At 38.2% G+C, this 21,077-nt stretch overlaps 1 protein-coding gene across 1 annotated transcript in view; it reads left to right on the forward strand.

Annotated features, from left to right (window-relative positions):
* The first annotated feature begins 3,287 nt into the window (after positions 1 to 3,287).
* Positions 3,288 to 21,077, forward strand: part of ABCB1 (ATP binding cassette subfamily B member 1) — a 105,746-nt gene continuing 87,956 nt past the window's right edge. Inside the window, exons 1-5 of the mRNA XM_032253036.1 lie at positions 3,288 to 3,354; positions 3,387 to 3,511; positions 4,079 to 4,149; positions 8,800 to 8,848; positions 19,630 to 19,798. Coding sequence (XP_032108927.1) covers positions 4,085 to 4,149; positions 8,800 to 8,848; positions 19,630 to 19,798 — 283 coding nt within the window. The 5' untranslated portion in view covers positions 3,288 to 3,354; positions 3,387 to 3,511; positions 4,079 to 4,084. The remainder of the gene's footprint in view (positions 3,355 to 3,386; positions 3,512 to 4,078; positions 4,150 to 8,799; positions 8,849 to 19,629; positions 19,799 to 21,077) is intronic.

Here is a 21,077-nt window from a genome sequence, read left to right on the forward strand (position 1 = left end):
AATAAATTATAAGCGAGATCAGAGAAATACAGAAAGACACACAAGATTTACTATAGAGGGTCACAAGAAGAACATCCAGAAGAATTAAAAACCATAGGAGAAGGAAAAATAGGTAAACAGCTTTTTAATTTCTATGAATTTGTTGTTAATATAATAAAGGACATAGAGAGCTGGGATATGAGAATAATTGGTCAAACATATGTGGATAAATAGATGTGACTACATATATGAGTGTCAAAGAATGCTAAGGAAGGGCAAAAAGAGATTGAGAAGAGAGCATTGTTGCTAATACATAGCAATGTTGAGTGTTTAGGGTGTTCCGGGCACTGTACAAACCTTTTAAATATACAAATCACTTAATCTTGCCATAACATTAGAAGGTACTATCTACTCTTTACTAAAGAGTGAAGAGTAGATAGTACCTCCGTGGGACAGCTGAGTTAAGTAACTCGTTCAAACCTACACATAATAATCAGCAGAGATGGTCCTTATCTAAGTTTTTCTGCCTTCGAAGCCCGAATTGTTTAATGGAGCCAAGTACTAAAGAAGAAAACTTTTGTAAATTAATTTAGTTTAACAATTTATATGTGGAAAGGTAGAGAATGAAAAGAGCATATCATCTGAGAAGCCCAGTGAGTTTGGCTGAAATGGGGTGAACATGTACATGTTGATGGGGAGGAAGATGATTAGAGAGAAGTGCTATGTTGTGGTTCTTTTAGGAGGAAACTCTGGGCTGAGCCTGGTGGCTCATGCCTGTAATCCTAACACGTTGGGAGGCCGAGGCGGGCAGATCACAAGGTCAAGAGATCGAGACCATCTGGCCAACATGGTGAAACCCCGTCTCTACTAAAATACAAAAATTAGCTGGGCGTGGTGGCATGCGCCTGTAGTCCCAGCTACTCAGGAGGCTGAGGCAGAATTGCTTGAACCTGGGAGGTGGAGGTTGCAGTCAGCCGAGATTGCACGCCACTGTACTCCAGCCTGGTGCCTGGAGACAGAGCGAGATTCTGTCTCCAAAAAGAAGAAGAAGAAGAAACTCTTAGCTATCATATATTCTGCAGCAGGGAGCCATTGCAAGTTTTCCAAGATGGAAAGATAAAAAGAAAACACTTCATGGGGCTGAAAAAGGCAGTGTAGTGGAATGTCCTATGATAATGTACTATAGTGTAGAGTAGTGGTTAAAAGTACAGTTATAAGAGAAGGACTACTGGTTAGCAGCTTACCTGCTGTGTGACTGGACAAATAATGCAAACCTTAGTGTCTTTTATTGTAATATGGGAGTATCAACAATAGTAACTACTTGATATGATTCTTGTAAAGATTAAATGACATAATCTCTTTGAAGTGCTTGGCAGTTCCTGATATATGACTGGTATTTAATAAATGTTATTTGTTATTATTATCATTATATATTATTACTCCCACAGATAAAAAAGAACAGTTTAGTGTTGGAAGGCTATAGACAAGTTGGTGAAATGGCTACATGAGGGTGGATGACAAGAAAGTGCAGATTGTGGCAATCACTTCAAATGGAAAAAGCACTGCTTGAATGAAGGTATGTGAGTGCCAACTTGCAAGGGGACTAGGTAGGTTTCACCAGAAATTAAGGAGGCTTAAGAACAGCCAAGTCCAGCTTGACAGGAGTGGTGGTAGCACCAATTCAAGACTGGTGTCTTTAAATAAGCCAAGGGCAGTTGAAAGTAGCAAGAGCTAGTTTGTTTTAGGTCCATCATGTTTTACATTCATACTTTCATGTCAGTGGAGCAAAGAAATTGAATACAATGTAATAGAGTGGGAGAACCTTATTTTTAAAATCTCTGTGTTATTTTGATCTTTAACTTACTTATATCCTTGATAGAGATCTTTACCTGAAGCTCAAGACTATAGAAATAGTATAATCAGTATAACAATATAACACTTTATTTATATCCTGCACGGTTTAGGGAGGGTTAAAGGCCATTCAAAAGGCTACATAAAATTCAACAATATTATGTAAACAAAAGGTGAGATAAAGGAACAAAGGAAAACAAAAATGGAAACAGAGATGAGAGGCATAAATAAGATTAAAAATGCAAGTGATGAAGATGAAAGCTTGTATATTTACCCCAGACGGACCACAGGGTTATTGTTATGCTGTTAAACAGTGAACAATGCTATACTCATGCATATCCAATTACAACATGTGGAAAAAATAGAGGCCTGTTAGAGAGCCTAATTAACAATTTGTAAAAAAAAAGAAAAAAACAAAAAACAGCAACAAAAAAAACTTCATTATATGGCCAAGCACAAAATAAATCAAGGTAAGAAAAATGTGTAGTCAAGGATAGGAAAAAATTATGGCTTTGAAGTATGAGTTATTTAAAGAAAGAGGAAACATCTTCAGACTATGCAGTAAAAAACAAAGTCATTTTCTTCTTCTAAACTTATGCAGTAAGCTGATGGGTAATATGTGTAAGTCATGGAATGTAGGCTAGAGGTTACAACAAAGCTATTTCCCCTATGTTCATAAGAAGTAAGAAAAGCTCTGATGTGAGTTAGCAGTACTTTACAAATTTGAATTGGGAAGACTGCACATACTTTTCCTCAGTTTGAAAAAAATAGTGGACAGGAAAAAATATTAAATGTTGGAACTAAATATGAAAAGAAATTAAAGCTAATGTAACATGCTAAAACATGCTACGTTTATTTTAATTATTTTAAAATTATTTTGAATTTTGAAATGCCCTGGAAAAACACGGGCACTGACCTGACCTCTAAAGTTGTAAAATATTACACACTTTAAAATACCATTTCCATCTTGAAATACCTGTGTCTCTATGTTTTTAAAAACTTCCTTTTTCTTTCTTTCCATTTATCATCAAATGAAGGATGAATAGATATAACTCAGAAACTGTCAAATATGCTGAAGAAAGTCCACTGCAGAAAAATTTCTCTTGGCCTTTTTACAGGTGTTAGCAGAGTGGAGCTACAGAATTGGAGAGGTCGGAGGTTTTGTATTAACTGTATTAAATGCAAATCCAGAGAAAATTTCCCTTAACGACATCCTGTATCCTTATATGGATATGAAGACTTCTGTGAACTTTGAGAGACGTGTCTCTATAAGTTGAAATGTCCCCGATGATTCAGCTGATGCACGTTTCTCTACTTGCCCTTTCCAGAGAGGCGCAACGGAAGCGATAACATTCCTCCTGGAGATTCGATCTGTTTCGCAATTTCTAAAGGAATCAACATTCGGTCAAGCCGGGCCGGGAGCATTCATTTGAGATGAGGTTTGATTGGCTCACAGGACAGCGCCGGGGCTGGGCCGAGCACCGACGCTGACTCCTCTTTTCCACAGGAAGCCTGCGCTCATTCGAGCAGCCGCTCCTCCGAGCAGCGGCTCCCCAGAGCAGCGGCTCCTCCAAGCTCGAAGAAGCAGAGGCCGCTGTTTGTTTCCACTAGGTCTTTCGACGAAGCCGGAGTCTCTTCTTCCAAAATTTCACGTCTTAGTGGCCGCTCTAAGGAGCTAGAGGTAGGCGCACACGAAGTTGGGAACTACTGTAGGACAGTTCCCAAGAAGGTTCAGGCTCTCAGATTCCCTGTACGTGGTCCTCGCGGGAGAAGGGCTTCTCGAGGCGTGGATGGTGTGGAGGAGTCCTGTTGCAAGTCCTTGGGGACCAAGTGGGGTGAGATGTAGACTCGGGAGCTCCTGGAGCAGCGCCCAAACCGTAGTGGCACTGGACCATGCTGGCAGGAGCTCGCAGAGCTCGCGCGGTGCGGGAACCTGGTCTCTGAGCCCGCGGGCGGCGGGTGGGAGGAAGCTTCATCCGCGGCGACGGGAAACGGGAGGGAGAAACGCGCTCGCGGCGGGCAGAATCCAGAGCGCGCTGCCAGCCCCCGAACTTTGCCTGCGTGGAGAGGCTGGGGACCCTGCACACAGGAAAGACCCTGCAGTGCCCAGAGTGGCCAGAGTAGCTGGAGCATCACGGCGAACGCTCCCCCTTACTGCTCTCTGGGTTAGGCAGGGGACTGGAGGTTAGTCTCACCTCAGGCTCCTGCGGGTCATGCATTTGGCTAACAAGCTGCGGTTTCTCTTCAGGTCGGGATGGATCTCGAAGGGGACCACAATGGAAGAGCAGGGAAGAACTTTTTAAAACTGAACAATAAAAGGTAGCTAGTTTGTTTCATTTTTATAGTTTACGTAATTGCAAGATTTGGGTAGTTTATTTATAGCTTCCAGCTCTGAGATAAATGACATACTGTTGTTTTTATTTTTATTTTAAGAAACGCAAACCAGCCTTTGGAATCAATTTCCCTGCTTAGAGCAGAAGTTTGTCGGCTGCGTGGGGCACAGCATATGCATTCTCCCTCAGTCTTTTTTGTTCTTTCTTTTAATGATACATAATATTTTACATATTTATGAAATTGGGTATATGAGAGTGTTTTTTACAAGCACAGAATGTGTAATGATCAAGTCCAGATATTTGGAGTATCCATCATCTTGGGTATATTTCATTTCTGTGTTGATAACATTTTAAGTCCTCTATTCTAGCTACTTTGAAATATACAATATATTGCTAACTGTAGTCACCCTAGTCTGCTGTCGAACATTGGAACTTATTTGTCCTATTCAACCGTTCTTAGTCATTCACCAGCCTCTCTTCATTCCACCCTTTTACCCTTCCTGGACTCTCTCCCTTAGTCTTGATGTGCCTCCTCCTCAGTTTTCCTGCCCAAGACAGGCGGAGGCTCATTTCTGTCTTGAACATCTGCTTTTCAAGTGGTGTTCCTTGCCCATACCTGAGCCATATGCCGCTGGTGATCTGCTCTGTGGTCCAGGCTCTTGATTGTGGTAAATGACTACGTAAACATCGCGTGTTTGTGGCCTGGGTGGTGGAAGGTCAAAAGTACATTTTGTTTTGTGTGTCTGTGTGTTGTTTTAACTGGCAATAAATATCTTTTTTTTTTTTTTTTTTTTTTGAGACGGAGTTTCACTCTTGTTACCCAGGCTGGAGTGCAATGGCGCGATCTCGGCTCACCGCAACCTCCGCCTCCTGGGTTCAGGCAATTCTCCTGCCTCAACCGCCTCAGTAGCTGGGATTACAGGCACGCGCCACCATGCCCAGCTAATGTTTTGTATTTTTAGTAGAGACGGGGTTTCACCATGTTGACCAGGATGGTCTGGATCTCTTGACCTCGTGATCCACCCGCCTCCGCCTCCCAAAGTGCTGGGATTACAGGCTTGAGCCACCGCGCCCGGCCAATAAATATCTTTATATAATATTGGTAATGTAACCACACATACAGAAAATAATTATTTAAAGTTAATTTTAATAATTAACTTTATTAAATGGTGCTCTGGCTTTATAGGGAATTTAAAACTCCACTCAATAGATTCATTGTTAGTAGTAAATTGTAAGATAAATTAGTAAATATATTAATATTATTAGAAACTGTAATGTAAATTATAAGATAAATTAGTAAACATGTTAATATTATAAGAAACCAAACTTTTCAGTGTAAGAGAAAAAATACAAATGTGGAAATTAAATACATTTTTAAAAATAATGTTAAATTTGAATTGGAAATTTCAATATGAATTCATAATATTTTAATAGTTCATTTTAAGGGACAAGTAACAATGAGCACTGTTAGTATCAGATCTTGATTTCTTAATACCATTCCTCCCTAAAAGAAATAACACCTCAATAGTTAATTTCAGCCAGGTCTGGGGCAAGGGCAGGAAAAATACAAAGTGAACCTGGAGTATCCTGTGGTATCTGAAAATAAGAAAGTGGAGTTTAATGGAGTAGTTAAAAGCACACTGGAGCTGGCTGGAAGGAGCTTCCGCTGGCCAACTCTGGGAAAATTTGAGCATCAAAGAAAATCATAACTGTAACAGATTTTTAGATACTGAATGCAGCTGTTGAATCCCTAATATTCTGAGAGGAGGGAAGCTGAAAGAAAGTGTGAGAAGTAGAGAAAATAAGGGAATTATCTTTACAGAAAAATTCCAGCTATTACTTTGCAATGTGCATTGTTGTAATAGATTACGGCAAGGATTGTCAACGAACCCTAAACCATTCAGAAAAAAAGTTGTATCAAAGAATTTTCTTCAAAATGTTTACTAATTGGAAGGAGAACGTGCTTTTCCAATTAAACGATTTTGCAGTTAGCACCTTAACCAAGTGATCAGATCTGGTATCACTCACAGTAGAATAGATTGTAGTAAATGACTCATCACTTGGATTTTTGAGTAAACAACAACACTTAGAAAATGTTAATATATCTACAAAAACATTTAGTTTGAATCCAATTAAACTTGTAGACCGGGGCTGTCCAATAGATATGTCATGTGAGCCACATTTGTAATTTAAAATTTTCTAGCAGCAACATTAAAAAATAAAAAGATAAAACTAATTTTGAAAATATATTTTATAGAACTCAATATGTCCAAAAGATTGGATGTTCTATGTCATCGAAATGATTAATAAGATAGTTTGCATTTTCTTTTATGCTAAATGCTCCTGTTTGATGTGTATTTTGCATTTATTGCACTTCCTAATTTGTATTCAGTTTGATACAGGTATTTGTTGCACTTCCCAATTTGTATTCAGTTTGTCCCAAGATGTGGGTCATTCTGTAAGACAGCTGTTCATGTCCCTTTACAAAAGTCAATGTTAAAAAAAATAAAAGGAGGACTTCTAGATTAAGAGAGACTAAAGATATATAACGACCAAATGCAGTGTGTGAACATTACAAAGCAAAAGAAAACAACCTAAATGTTCAACAAGGAAAAAATCTACGGGAAACATTCTTGGGACATTTTGATGTGGATTGGATATTAGCCAGTATCAAAATTGCAGCCACTTTTCTTAGATGTGATAATGGTAGGAGAACATATGATTGAAATAGAAAATTTTTGTTAAAAAAGTTCATATAAACAATGAAAAAGCTCCATTGAGTAGAGGGTAGGTATTCCACTTTTTGTTTTTCACTTTGTATTTTTGAAAACTTGATAGCTTAAAGAATTATGTACTTATGATACAAACATTTAGGTAGATTTAAGAAATATTGAGGGTATGTGAAGGGAAACTAAAGAAAATTAATCTTTCTCATATTTCTATTATTGGTTCTATCATGACCTATAGACTTTTTTTTTCAAATTAGAGATTATATTTTACATAAGTAGTTCTTATTAAATTGTGTTCATTGCCATTGATTTAAATCTGTTTCAACATGGATTGTAAAGAAGTATATGGCTTTGGTAATAGATAATGCTGGGATAATAGTGCTATTTGGAATATGTCTATTTGCAAAGATTCTTTATTAAAATGATGTTTGATGAATGACTTGTCTTTCTAAGCACTGTGTTTTGTGCTAATGGGGATAAGTAAGTAATCTAGTAGGGGTGAGAGTGTGTGTGAAAGTGCATTTTAATGTGATGCAGTATCTCAGAAACTTGAGGTTGTACCTTATAGCTTGGTGGTCAGGGAACGGACTTGGCATTTAAATATAGGCTTTGTTATAGCTGTGGGACCTTGAACAAGTTAACTCTTCTCACTCTTCTACATCTCTGAAAGGAAAAAATGTGTCTTTCATATAGAATTGTTTATGAATCCTGTGTGGGAAGTGCTTACTTAGCCAGTGCCTGGAACATTATAACTTCTCCAGAGTAGCAGCAGTCTTAGAGAACAAAAAAATAAATAAAAAGCTTAGAGCTAAAACTCAACTATTTATGGCTGTTTTTCTCTTTTCATCCTGGTTCCAGGGATACTGAAACCATGCCTTTACTGGGAATTGGGTGGGACCAAACCTGAAGAGTTATGTTTGTGTATTTTATGTCTGTCTAACATTATCCAAAGCCAAATGGGTAAACTCCGGATTTTTTTTCTTTAGAAGTCTCTTCACCTCTTTTGACCTCACTTGGTGTAAAGAACAAAGACAAAGATGAATTTGCCTTGTGAACTTAAAAACCCTGTAAAAAATGGCACAATTCTTCTCTAAAATAATCTTACTTTTATACAAAAATATAGATGAGGCAGATTTGTTATAGTTGGTTTGCATTCACATCCTAGGTGGCAGTTACACAGAGTGGAAAATGGGTTACAGAGTTAGATTCATTCGTATCTGGTTTCAAAGTAAGAGTTGACCTTATGCCTGAGGACAACTTTTGACAATTTATAGAGCATCATTTTTGACCATAGCTTTCTAGAGTGCATTTATTTCATAATGGTTCATTTAGGGCTCCAGACATTTTTTTCACAATTAGATTTGCTCATAGAGAGTAATTTAATTTTCTTCTTAGGCCAGTTATGCCCAGCATCTAATTGTCACTACTCTTCACTAGTAAAGGGAATGATTAAGAATAATATCTAGGCTGTAGACGGATAAAATATCAATGCCATCATTACCCAAATGACAATTAAGGGGATTCATAATTAAGGGGAAGTGTGAATGATTTTCTAATTAGAATAAAAACAGGAAACTTTTTTCAGTATGTCTTTTTTTCTGATTGCAAAGGGTGTATGTATGTATTCATCATAGCAAATCAGGAAATTTCAAAGGCACAAGGAAGAAAATATTTTTAGAGAGATTCCAATGCTCAGTGGAAACGACATAGGTAGATTTCTAAAATATATGTAAACATATTTAAACATTATAAATGGGATCATACTATTACTATCCTGTTTTTTAACTGTATAATATAGACATATTTCTTCATCTATTTGTCATTAAATATACATTCTATATTAATTTGAGTAATTTAAAAATTATATAATTTCTAAAGTTTTATGTAATTCCTTTGCTGTTTTGCAGTGAAAAAGATAAGACGGAAAAGAAACCAACTGTCAGTGTTTTTGCAATGGTGAGTTTTGAATTTATTAAAAATTACTTTGTAAATTTGATGTCTCCTTACATGGAAAAGAGATATTTCATCTGATATAAGATTTTCTTACAGAGTGTGTTAATGGAGGAGCAAAATAAATTGGTTTGATTTAGTTTATTTTTGGGAAAATGCTGATCATAACTTGCCATGTATATTAATAATCTGCAGCCACCCTTCCTGACTTAGATTTCAATATTCTACTAATGAATTATGTTGCCAGTGATCCATTACCTACACAAACTCCTCTCCCATCTGCATAGAGGAAACCAATCACATAGAGTGCTGTCTTTAATGGCTCTGAAAGTCTAGCAGGTTTTAGGTCAAAGTCCATTGCTAACAATAAAAGATAGCAATGGATTATTTATTGCTATGAAAATTTTAGAGCATTTTGGTTAGTCCATTGCAAATTTTAGGTAAAAGTCCATTGCTAGCAATAAAAGGTAGCAATGGATTATTTATTACTATGATTTCAAATATGCCATATGTCATTATTCCCCTGTGCTATATAGATGAAAATCTAGAATTTGAAAACCTTAATGTAACTCTTTATATCATTTTCTGGTTGCATGTGGTTGTTTAGAAGCTTTTTTTTGATCACACTTGGAATCAGACAGGAATCATATAGGTGTGGTTGGTTGATGACATCAGTGCCATGATCTTGGCTCACGGCAACCACCGCCCACCAGCCTCAACTGATCCTCTCACCTCAGCCCCTCATGTAGCTAAGACCACAGGTGTGTACCGCCATGCCCAGCCAGCTTTTGTATTTTTTGTAGAGACAGGGTCTCGCTATGTTGCCCAGGCTGGCCTTTAACTCTTGACCGCAAGTGATCCGCCTCACTTGCCTCCCAAAGTGCTGGGATTACAGGTATAAACCACTGCGCCACACCTAGCTGATGATGTCTTATCTACCTGAATTCTCACTTCCTTTTTTCTAAGAGTTCAAATTTAGGTGAACTGTTAGGTGAGTGATTGCAGAGATTGGAACTGGGAAGACTACTGAACCAATTAATTTAACAGCACATGCTTTATAATTCAGTCATTACACAGGAATTTTTTAGGGGGAAGGAGTGGATAGATTGTCTTGTAAAATGGATTTTAATAAATTGATTATAAAAATAGTTGTAGGCAGGGAAAAAACAGACATATGACTTTTACGCTGAAGACTCCATGGTTCCCTTATCTGACCTTCATCTCTCTGTGCTACAATTGCTCTTGCCATGACTCCTGCTTTTATTCTGTCTCCATTTGCTTTGGAATTTTGGGGAGATGAGACTACGTACTTGAGTCATTCTCAGACTACTTGATTAACCAAGTGACAGTTTTCATTATTACATTCTTTTATGGAAAGAAGCATTTAGGTTAAAGTTGTATTTATTCCCAGGATTTCGGTGCTGTCATTTTGAGACTTTCAGTTTTTATTATTTGTAGTTAAATAGTTTTAAACCTTAGGAGTCTTATATTTTAGAAAATTTAATAGGCCTACTGTATAGAGGTAATGTTATCAATACTCAATTCATTTTAAGGCACAAAAAAAATAAAAATATGAAGCTTTAATATAAGGTGGTAGTAATAGAACACATATAGCACAATATGCCAGGCATTGTTCTAAGTATTTCGTATATGATCTCATTTATTCCTTACAATTCCTTTTGAGATGGATACTATTATTCCAATTTTGCATGTGAAGAAATTGAGGCTAGACATATTCACCTGTCTGAGGATACACAGTGGGGCCAGGATAGAGAGAATATACAATAAGCCCATTGATGAAGTATTCTACTACTTAGATGGATTTTCCTCACATCTTTTTCCTGAAAAGTCAACATAGAAAACATTGAATGTAACTTGAATATAAAACTTAATAAACACAAGAACATAATAAAAGTTTAACAATAAAATGGTGATGTCACTGGCATCGCTTATTAATAATAGTTTTCAGCGAAGATAAAAAAACATTGTGTGTTCAGGGTTTCCAAGAAGCCCAGCCTCAATGATTCACACAAGGAGGACTCAAAGGACTTATGGCAAAAGGCAACTGGGGAGAAGTCCAGAAGAAACCACGTGCAAGCTCCTAGAGTTCTCTCCTAGTGGAGTCACAGGGCACACTGAATTTCTTCAAGCAGTGAGTTGAGACAGCACATGTAGAATGCTGTTAATCAGAGAAGCTCATTATAGACTCAGTGCCCAAAGGCTTTCTTAGGGGCTGATCATGTAGGCACCCACACAGCATACACCAAAATTTCAGGCTCATAGAAGGAAGGCAAAAATGCAGAAGGTAGAACCACATTGTTTGTACAGATAGTTTGGCTATACTTATCGGTTAGAATGGTGATGATCTTCCTTAAATCCAAGTTTCAGCCAAGGGCCAACCTTGTATGCAGGCCTTTCTAAACATAGCAGCTTCAAAACTGCTGTGTTAGCTCTTGTCTGCATACAATGTTTGTTAATTTATTTCCACTGTGAGACTTTTTGGCAATCTTAAAAAAGTGATGAAAGAAATAAGGAATAGATTCAAATTTTTCTAATAGCCTTTTAAGTTTATATCAGACCTTACTTCAACATTTACAGAAACATAAAAGTAGAATAAAATCTAAAGCAAGTGAGGAAATGGGACACATAGAGCAAGAAAAATAAAAGTTGGGCTGCAGTTTCCACACAAAATAAACTTCTTAAAAGATTGTACACCCTTGATCAGGTGCAGTGGCTTATGCCTGTAATCCCCCCACTTCGGAAGGCTAAGGTGGGCGGATTTGTCCAGCTTGGGCAACGTGGCAAAACCCTGTCTATACAAAAAATACAAAACTTACTTGGTCGTGGTGGCACATACCTGTAGTCTCAGCTACTTGGGAGGCTGAGGTGGGAGGATCACTGGAACCTAGGAGGTGGAGATGCAATGAGCCAAGATTGTGCAACTTCATTCACTCCAGCCTGGGTGACAGAGTGAGACACTGTCTCAAAAAAAAAAATTACATAATCTTGTAAGAATTGTGCACTGCAGATTGAACTCTGAGCCTTCTATTATATGTGTTTTATGGAAACATTAATGTTTTTTCTAAATAGATAATACCTAACAATGTTAAATGTTTCCTTTGTACCTGGCATTTGTTAAGCACCCTATGTTTATTGTGATATAATCTTCATAATCTTCAAATAGGGACATAAGTCCCTGTGATTTGGGAACTTGTGTTATTCTTACATTCCAGATGAAGAAACTGACTCAGAGAAGTAAAGTAATGCATTCAAAGTCACAGGGTCACATAGCTAATAAGCAAGGTAGGCTCAGATATGCCCAGTTGCTTTTAACAACTATAATCACTTATGATTGGTTAAACTGTTATCTCTCTGGAATTGAAGAGTTCTTTGTTGCTGTTACCTTTTCATCTTTGAACCAGATGGTCATCAAAGACTATGCCACCTGGCTCAGTATCTCCCGTCCACATTGGTGCTCCAACCAACTTGGGTGACTTCTATGGTTATATGGATAACCGCCCTTTGATCTTCACAGCTGCAATAATCATACAAACCTACCTGTATCTGGATCTGTTTCCTCCTCCTTCTTTCCAGTTACAAAGAGTTTTAGTCTTAAGATTAATCACTCGTACTTTGGCCCCTATCTCCTCTGCCTTTTCAGGGACCTTACTTCATCATTACCATGCATTCTCTTCTGTATCTTCATCTCTCCCTCTCAATTGGGTCTGTCCCATTGGAATTGACACATCAAGGCACTGTCATCTTACTGATGCCCTTCTTGGAGCCACCCCTGCCAACTCCCTTCACATACAAAAGTGGCCTTTGCATTCTGTCTTGATTTTAACATTCACTTAGTTCTCAGCCTATTGAAGTTTGGCTCCAGTTCCTGCCTCTCTCTGCATTCAGTGGACATTTAAAAATTCTGTTTGATCTCTCAGCAGCACTTAGACTGTCTCCTGTATATTTTTTGTTTGCTTCTATTATGTCATGGTTTGCTGATTTTCCTCCAGCTCTTTGGCTTTTTCTTGTGTCACCCTTGCCTGTGAAGTTAGACTTCTTCAACCCCTTGTCACAGGAGTCAGAGATGATGTGGACATCCCTATAGTTCCACATAGCCATTTTCAAATTATTTTTGATTCTCATGCAAAACTCCTTTGTCATTTGAGTTTTACCCTGCATAATTGTACTATCTTCTATCTATTTTCAGTGGTATCCTTGAATTACCCACCCCCAACCCAGTTCCTTAAGGACTTTGGCATTTGATTGTTTCTACTTAATTCACCTTATGTTCCTGTTACTCTTCTGAATATTTTGATAAACTTATAAATAAGGCTCAACATTCTTTGACTTCTTCAGTTCCAACAACCCTGCCCCATAAATTACATTAGTACTTTAATAAATTACAAGTGCAGACGGGACCTTGGGCTTATTTTGTCTGGGTGGACTTTCTTGTACAAAGGTATAAACACACACACACACACACATACACACACATGTGTATCAGTCTTTAACCACAACATGTGATTCCTTCCAGCTCTGCCCTGCCTCTTTATCATCCCTCTTTTGACATTGTGTATTCATTTCCCATTGCTGCTGTAGGAAAACAGCACTCACTTAGTGGCTTAAAACAACACAAGTTTATTATCTTACTGTTTTGGAGTTGAATGTGTTACTGGACTAAAGTCAAGGTATCAGCAGGATTGCATTTCTTCTGGAGGTTCTAGAGGAGAATCAGTTTCCTTCTGTTTTTCAGCTTCTAAAGGACACTTGCACTTCTAGACTGACAGGCCCTTCCTTGCATCATTCTTGCGTCCTCTTACTTCAATCATCATGTCTCTTACTGACTCCAGGTTACCTCTTCCCACTTATAGGCACCCGGTGATTACATTTGCCCTCCTGGATAATCCAGGATAATCCCCCATCTGGAGATGTTTTAAATCCTCAAAGTCCCTTTTATCATGTAAGGAAATGCATTCACAGATTCCTGGGATTAGGATTTGGACAGGTTGTGGGGGGAGCATTATTCTGTCTACTACACCTGGTCAAGACGTTATTCTCTCGACTGCTCTCTCTTCTAGTATCCCTCCTTCCTTTCTACTCTTCTAAAAATTTACCCATAGCAGCCACATCATACCACATTAGTTCCTGCATTAAAACCATTAAATGCTTTCCTTTCTGCTTACACAGGAAGTTCAGTGTAAAACCCAGACTCCTTCCTGTGACTACAAAATGCCCTACATATCTGACCTCTGTCATTTCTGAGTTTACTGCAGACAGTATTCTCCCTCACTCTACTCTTGCCACGGTGTTCATTCTATTTGGTCCTTGGGACACAGCAATCTGGTTTTCACCCAAGGACCTTTTCATTGGCTCTACCTGCCTGGAATGTACTATCCCTAGATCATCAGGATGAACCATATCCTTCCTGTCACTGAAGTCTCATCATGGATGTTATCTCCTGAGAAAGACATTCTCTGACCAGCCAATCTAAACCAGCTGACCCTGCCTGCCTCTGGGTCATGCCATGTATAACATTTATTCTGAATGTTTATCACTATCTGGTTTCTTTTTTATGTGTTTGTCTTCTCTCTGAAGGTAAGCTCCAAGGGGGCAGGAGGTTTCTTTTTTTGTATATTTTGTTCTCTACTGTTCCCCAAATGCCCTGAAACAGTGGCTGGAACTTTTATAGGAACTTAACTATTGAATGAATGTTGAATGCATCTATTCCCTCTTTTACTATATGCACTAGAATGTATGCTTTGTGAGGATAGGTAGCTTATCTTACTCACCGTTGTCATCAGTACCTGGAACCAAGCCTGACCTCATTAGGTGCTTTCAAATATTTGAAAGATACATTAAAATATTCACATATCCCTTGAATATTAAATGAATGAATGAATGAATTCCCTCTCAAATCCAGGTCACGTTTGCCATCTAACCTGCTGAATGTTCCTAAACCTCTTTCCTGTCAGTACCTTCTACTTGTTTGCCCTGGGAAGCCTAACCTTTGGCATTCAGCACTGATCAACATGCCTTTTATGTGGTTCTGGTTTCATGTTCTCTCTCTTTCCTGCTAGCATCTAATCAAACATTTTCCATTTTCTTTCTTTTCTTTCTTGTGTGTGTGTGTGTGTGTGTGTGTGTGTGCGTGCGTGCGTGTGTGTGTGTGTATGTGTGTTTTGTCTTACTCTGTCACCCAGGCCGGAGTACAGTGACATGATCACAGCTCTCTGCAGCTTCAACCTCCTAGGCTTAAGTGATCGTCCCACCCCATCCTCTGGAGTAGCTAGGACCACAGGTATATGCCACCACACCCAGATAATTTTAAAATTCTTTTTTGTAGAACAAACCCTGTGTTGCCCAGGCTGGTACTGAAACTCCCAGGCTCAGGCGATCCTCCTGCCCTCAGCCACCCAAAGTGTTAGGACTGCAGATGTCAGCCATCATGTTCAGCCCATTTTTTTAAATAAAAAAGGCTCCAATTACAATTAGTTTATACTTCTTACATTTCACCTGTGTTACAATGCTTTTTGGTCTGCCTGCTCTTTGACTTTATGAGACTGAAAAGTCTTGTTAATTATTATATTTTCCAAAACCAGTAACAGTACCTGCTTATATCATATATTTGCATATTGTATGCTCAATAAAAGTTTCTTGTATTCTCATTTATATCCTTGTAACAGCTATGTAAGGTTTTCTGCATGTATGAATATTTTCCTCATTTTGTAAATTCAGAAACTGGGGCTCAAGGTTATTAAGATTTGTTTCCCCTAAAGTCTCCTTCCTAATAAACTACAGAGCAAAGGCATTTGACTGAGGCTTTTATCCCACACAGCATTATGTTACCACTTTCCTCAACCCTTCTTACCCCCTTCATTCTAGAAATCAATCTACTTCATGCCACAAAGAAATATGAGGTTCTAGCATCTATAAGGAACTTAAACAAATTTACCAAGAAAAAACAAAGAATCCAATAAAAAGGTGGGCAAAGGACGTGAATAGACACTTCCCAAAAGACGTGTGGCCAACAATCATATTTTTAAAAAGCTCAACATCGTGATTATTAGAGAAATGCAAACCAAAACCACTATGAGAAACCATTTAACACCAGTCAGAATGGCTGTTATTACAAAGTAAAAAAATAACAGATGCTGGCAAGATTGTGGAGAAAAAGAAACACTTATACACTATTAAGCCATTATGGAAGACAGTGTAGTGATTTCTTAAAGACTTAAAGATGGAAATACCGTTTGACTTATTACTGGGTATAAGGGTAGCTGAGAGAAAGCAGAATAGATCCAAAGTCAGGCAAGCAAGTTTTATTAATCTGCCAGGCTGCTCTGTAACAATCAGAGGGGGCATGCCTGAGCTTATAAAATGAGAGGTTTATATGGGGTGAGGCGAGAATAAGGGGGTTTTAGGACTGAGATAATCTATCCGCTGGTAACAGGCACAGAGATAGTTTGTTAATTTTTTTTTTTTTTTTTTTTTTTTGAGACGGAGTTTCGCTCTTGCTACCCAGGCTGGAGTGCAATGGCGCAATCTCGGCTCACCGCAACCTCCGTCTCCTGGGTTCAGGCAATTCTCCTGCCTCAGCCTCCTGAGTCGCTGGGATTACAGGCACACGCCACCATGCCCAGCTAATTTTTTGTATTTTTAGTAGAGACGGGGTTTCACCATGTTGACCAGGATGGTCTTGATCTCTTGACCTCGTGATCCTCCCGCCTCGGCCTCCCAAAGTGCTTGGATTACAGGCTTGAGCCACCGCGCCCGGCCTAGTTTGTTAATTTATAACAGATTTATATTACATCATCCTGTGACTTTTGTGGTGGCAGTCTTTTTAAAAAAAAACAAGAGAAACCGGGAGTTTTTTTTTTTTTTACAGATATGTGTTAAACAGGAATTTACAAGCATGGGTAACCAACCTCTGTTTTCCCTGTCCTCCTTTGAGCTGCCCGGAGGGCTGTAATCAGGCTTTGCTTAATTGCAGCACATCTGGCAGCCTTGGTGTGGCACCTAGGGAGGGGTTCAGGAATGTAGCTGCAGAGCAATCAGAGGGAGGGAAGAGGTCAGCCTGCATGGAGGGAGTTTTCTTATACTTAACACTGGATATATACCCAAAGGAATATAAATCATTGTACTATGAAGACACATGTGTTGTATGTTCATTGCAGAACGATTCACAATAGCAAAGACATGGAATCAACCTAAATGCCCATCAATGATAGAATGGTTAAAGACAATGTGGTACATATACACCATTGAATACAATGCAGCCATGAAAAGGAACAAGATCATGTCCTTTGCAGGGCATGGCTGGAGCTGGAGGCCATTATCCTTAGCAAACTAACGCAGGAACAGAAAACCAAAACCGCATGTTCTCACTTATAAGTGGGAGCTAAATGATGAGAACACATGGACACATGGAGGGGAACAACACACACTGGGGCCTTTTGGAGGGTGGAGTGTGGGAGGAGGGAGAGGATCAGGAAAAAATAACTAATGGGTCCTAAGCTTAGTACCTGGGTGATGAAATAATCTGTGCAACAAACCCACATGAAACAAGTTTACCTTTATAGCAAACCTGCACTTGTAACCCTGAACTTAAAAGTTAAAATAAAAAAATAATAAAATAAAATAAATACAAAAGGAAATATAAGGTTCTGAACTCTTTCAATTTTCTGTCTTTATTTCTGGAAAATTAGTACTCCTTCCTTCTAGTCTAAGATTAAGAGATGTAATTCCAATTTTCCCAGCTCAGTGAAGGGTGTCTTTTGATCAGTCAGCTATTTCTTTTTGTTTCCACACTTTAGACCCCAAACTTGAGGGTCCCCAGTCTTTTCTAAATACATTGTGCTCTTTTCTGTCTCAGTTTACTGTTCTTTCTGGCTTGAATGCCTTTTTTCTTCTTTGCTTTTAACACTTGGTCAACTTTCAAACCTGGAAGGAAACATCACCTCTTTTACAATGGGAAGCCTTTCCACAAAGGAGGGAATAATGATTGACTCAATTTTATGTCTATTCTATACACTGTGCTGTCAAAGCATGCAGAGTATAATTGCATATACATTTTTCTTTAATCTCTCTGAAGGCAGGGGTTATATCTTTGGCATTTATTTGTCATTGAATAGGTATTCGGTAAATGTTTCCATTCATGATCCACTTATTTTTATTATGGCCAATGATAGTTCTGGAGGTAAAATGTCCTGTGTTGGTGGTGATGAGAGAAATCTTTGCATATCAACTATCTTCTCTTCCTGTACTGTTGAATTTGATATTTGGTCTACTTTAATATAATCTCTAAAAAAAGACCTCTTCCCCTTCATTTGTGTTTAAGGAAGCAGATGAATTCTTACTAAGACAAAGTACATAATGCAAAATTTAGCCAGTGTTTCAATGAAATATGAAAAAATACACTAAAACATGATTCTTCATTAATGTTTTAATCTGTAAATATGATGATGTTTTTAGGTTGTCAACCCATAACATAACACGAAAAGTTATGTTAAGAACCCAAACTTAAGCTTGTTTGATTACATTTTTAAGAGCTAGAAAAAGTTTAAATGCTTAAGTATGTATTAGATACTCTTTTTTACACCAGACCTTAACTTTGATTAATCATTTCATAATTTGATTTTACTTTTTCTCTCCTGCTTTACAGTCTGACATTCACTACTGCTAATAATCAATCTTTATTTCACCACTTAGCAGTTCAGTACCAAATCCCCCACTTACTGCTGTAAGATTAGAGTAAGCTAACTTTAGGATTGGTTTCTGTCCCTTTGTGAAGTATATGTAAGTTCTAAAATATTGCTTTCTGTGGCTGTGTCTTTTTTGCTGCCTGATCTTTGTTTTGGTTTATATTTCCTGCCTAGGCCTATGAATTTTTACCCAGTTTCCTCCCTGCATTACAAACCTGTTGCCTACAGCTACATCCACATGATAACCTCCTACCCTGGGGTTTATCCATAGACACCCACAGCTGCCTTTACCCTGTTTCTGTTTCCTTTCCTTTGGTTTTCTTTCAACCCTTAGCTAGTTACTTGAGTTATAGAGGAACAGTATTAATTGCTTCCCAAGTGGGCCCTGAGCCCATTCCTCTTAACTATATCCTGTAACTTTTTGGGTTCAGAGAAGCTTTCTTTCCTTCCTGTGACTTGCCTACATTAAAAGAGATTTATGCAGATCTCCATTAGTCATTCATTATTGCCATATTCTGTCTTCTCAGGAAAAATGTTCCCAGAGAAGCATGCATCAGACTCATTCCTTTCTTTTTTCTGCCCATTATTGAGGCCTAATTATCTTCAAATCATTTTACATTTATGTTAATTCCATTGTGTGGCAGGTCTTTAACCCAAACCGCTTTGTTAAAGCAACACAATGTTTCCTCCATGGTATTCTCAGAAGGGCCTTTGACATTCCGGTTTTTTGCCCATGAGATGATAAGTGGTTTCTATTCTTAGAAACTAGAGCAACAAATACTATATTACGGCACCATTATATACTTTTACTCTTTCCCAGAATGTCCCATCCTTCTATTAGATTTCATATAAACAGACAAAGTCCAGGATGAAGAATTAGGCCAGAACTCAATGGAAGAATCAAATGTCCATTTCTAATTAGACTATTGCAATAATTTAGCAAAGGTAAGAGGGTACCTTGGACTAGGGTGGTATCAGTAGTAATCTGAAAAATGATTGGATTTTGGATATATTTTGAAAGGAAAGCAAATCATCCATGAAACTGTACTAATTGTTCCTCTTCTATTCCTTTTTTTCTCTTTTTAGTTTCGCTATTCAAATTGGCTTGACAAGTTGTATATGGTGGTGGGAACTTTGTTTGCCATCATCCATGGGGCATCACTTCCCCTCATGATGCTGGTGTTTGGAAAAATGACAGACACCTTTGCAGATGCAGGAAAGTTGGAAAATCTGTACCCAAACATCACTAATCAAAGTAAGTATTATTTGTGTACCAATTTTATTGGAAGCTTGAAGCAAAAACAATCACTTAGAGTGATGTTTGTGGATTCTTTACTAAAAACATATTATTGTCTGTAGTCCTGTAGGAGGCAGATGGTCTGAGCTATAGTTCGTATTTGCAATGAGTTGGAAAAGATAATATTTACAGGCATTAGAACACACAATGGAAGTGCCAGCAGAGATAAGTAGAAAAAGAGAGAAGTCTGTGAAGTCAGAAATATTTTTGAAAGCTTCAAGAAGACATATAGGAACTTAATTAGAACCTTGAATGATAAGTAGGAATCATTTGTGAGATTTCCTGACAGATTGAATATGGGTGTAAGAGGAAAAGCCTGGGATGACTCTAAACTTTTTAGCCTTAGAAACCGGAAGGATGCAGTTACTATCAACAGAAATGAGAAATGGAGAAGAAGAGTGGGTTTGAGCAACAAATACCAGAAATTTAGTTTTGGACATCGTTGTATGTTGGGCTCTCTGGAAGCAGATGCAGGATGAAGTGGGGCAAAATTTGTGTGTGTGCGTGTGTGTGTGTGTATGTGTATGTGTATGTGTGTGTGCACATGTGTGGGTATTTTAGGATAGGATAAGTAATAGCTTGTAGCTCGTTTTATGTGTTAATGGAAATGATCCAAAAGAAAGGAGAAAGTGATGTCTGAACAAGAGAGAGAAGAAATTTGCTAGGGTGATGTCCTTGAGAAAGAATGGAATCCAATGCTGAGGAGGAAAACAATAACAGGTTGGAAAGTGAATTTGAATGTCAGTACCCAGTGGTGGGTGTATGAGGAGGTGTGAATCTGTGGAAGTTTTCTTCTGTTAACTTTAGTTTTCTCAGTGAAGTAGGAAGCAAGACAATTGGCTGATAGAGACAGATAAAAGGGATGTAACAGCTCCCTAGGAGAGTGGGATATATGATATATGAATGAGAATGAGATCAGCAGGTATCCATTTATATTATGCATGCAGAAGTATAGCATGATTAGCATAACCCTCTCACACTGTTAGAGCAATGTCTGTGTCTAGACTTCATTAAAAAGTTGGCAAGATCTGAATAGACAGAGATGTACCATTAGGTCTGCTGAGCCACCAGAGATAGATGATTATTTCTGTAGTCACAGAAATAGACTGCAGAGTACAGAAATAATCTGAGTGTAACATACATATTCTCTCTCCCCCTCCCCACCTCTCTCTCTCTCTCTTTCTCAACCGGGGAGGAATGGATTGATATCTTTGAGTTTCTTAGGTCACTTCTGGTC

The sequence above is a fragment of the Sapajus apella genome, unplaced genomic scaffold (assembly GCF_009761245.1).
Source record: "Sapajus apella isolate SASKATOON/1434 unplaced genomic scaffold, GSC_monkey_1.0 scaffold81, whole genome shotgun sequence".
In the NCBI taxonomy this organism is placed as follows: Eukaryota; Metazoa; Chordata; class Mammalia; order Primates; family Cebidae; genus Sapajus; species Sapajus apella.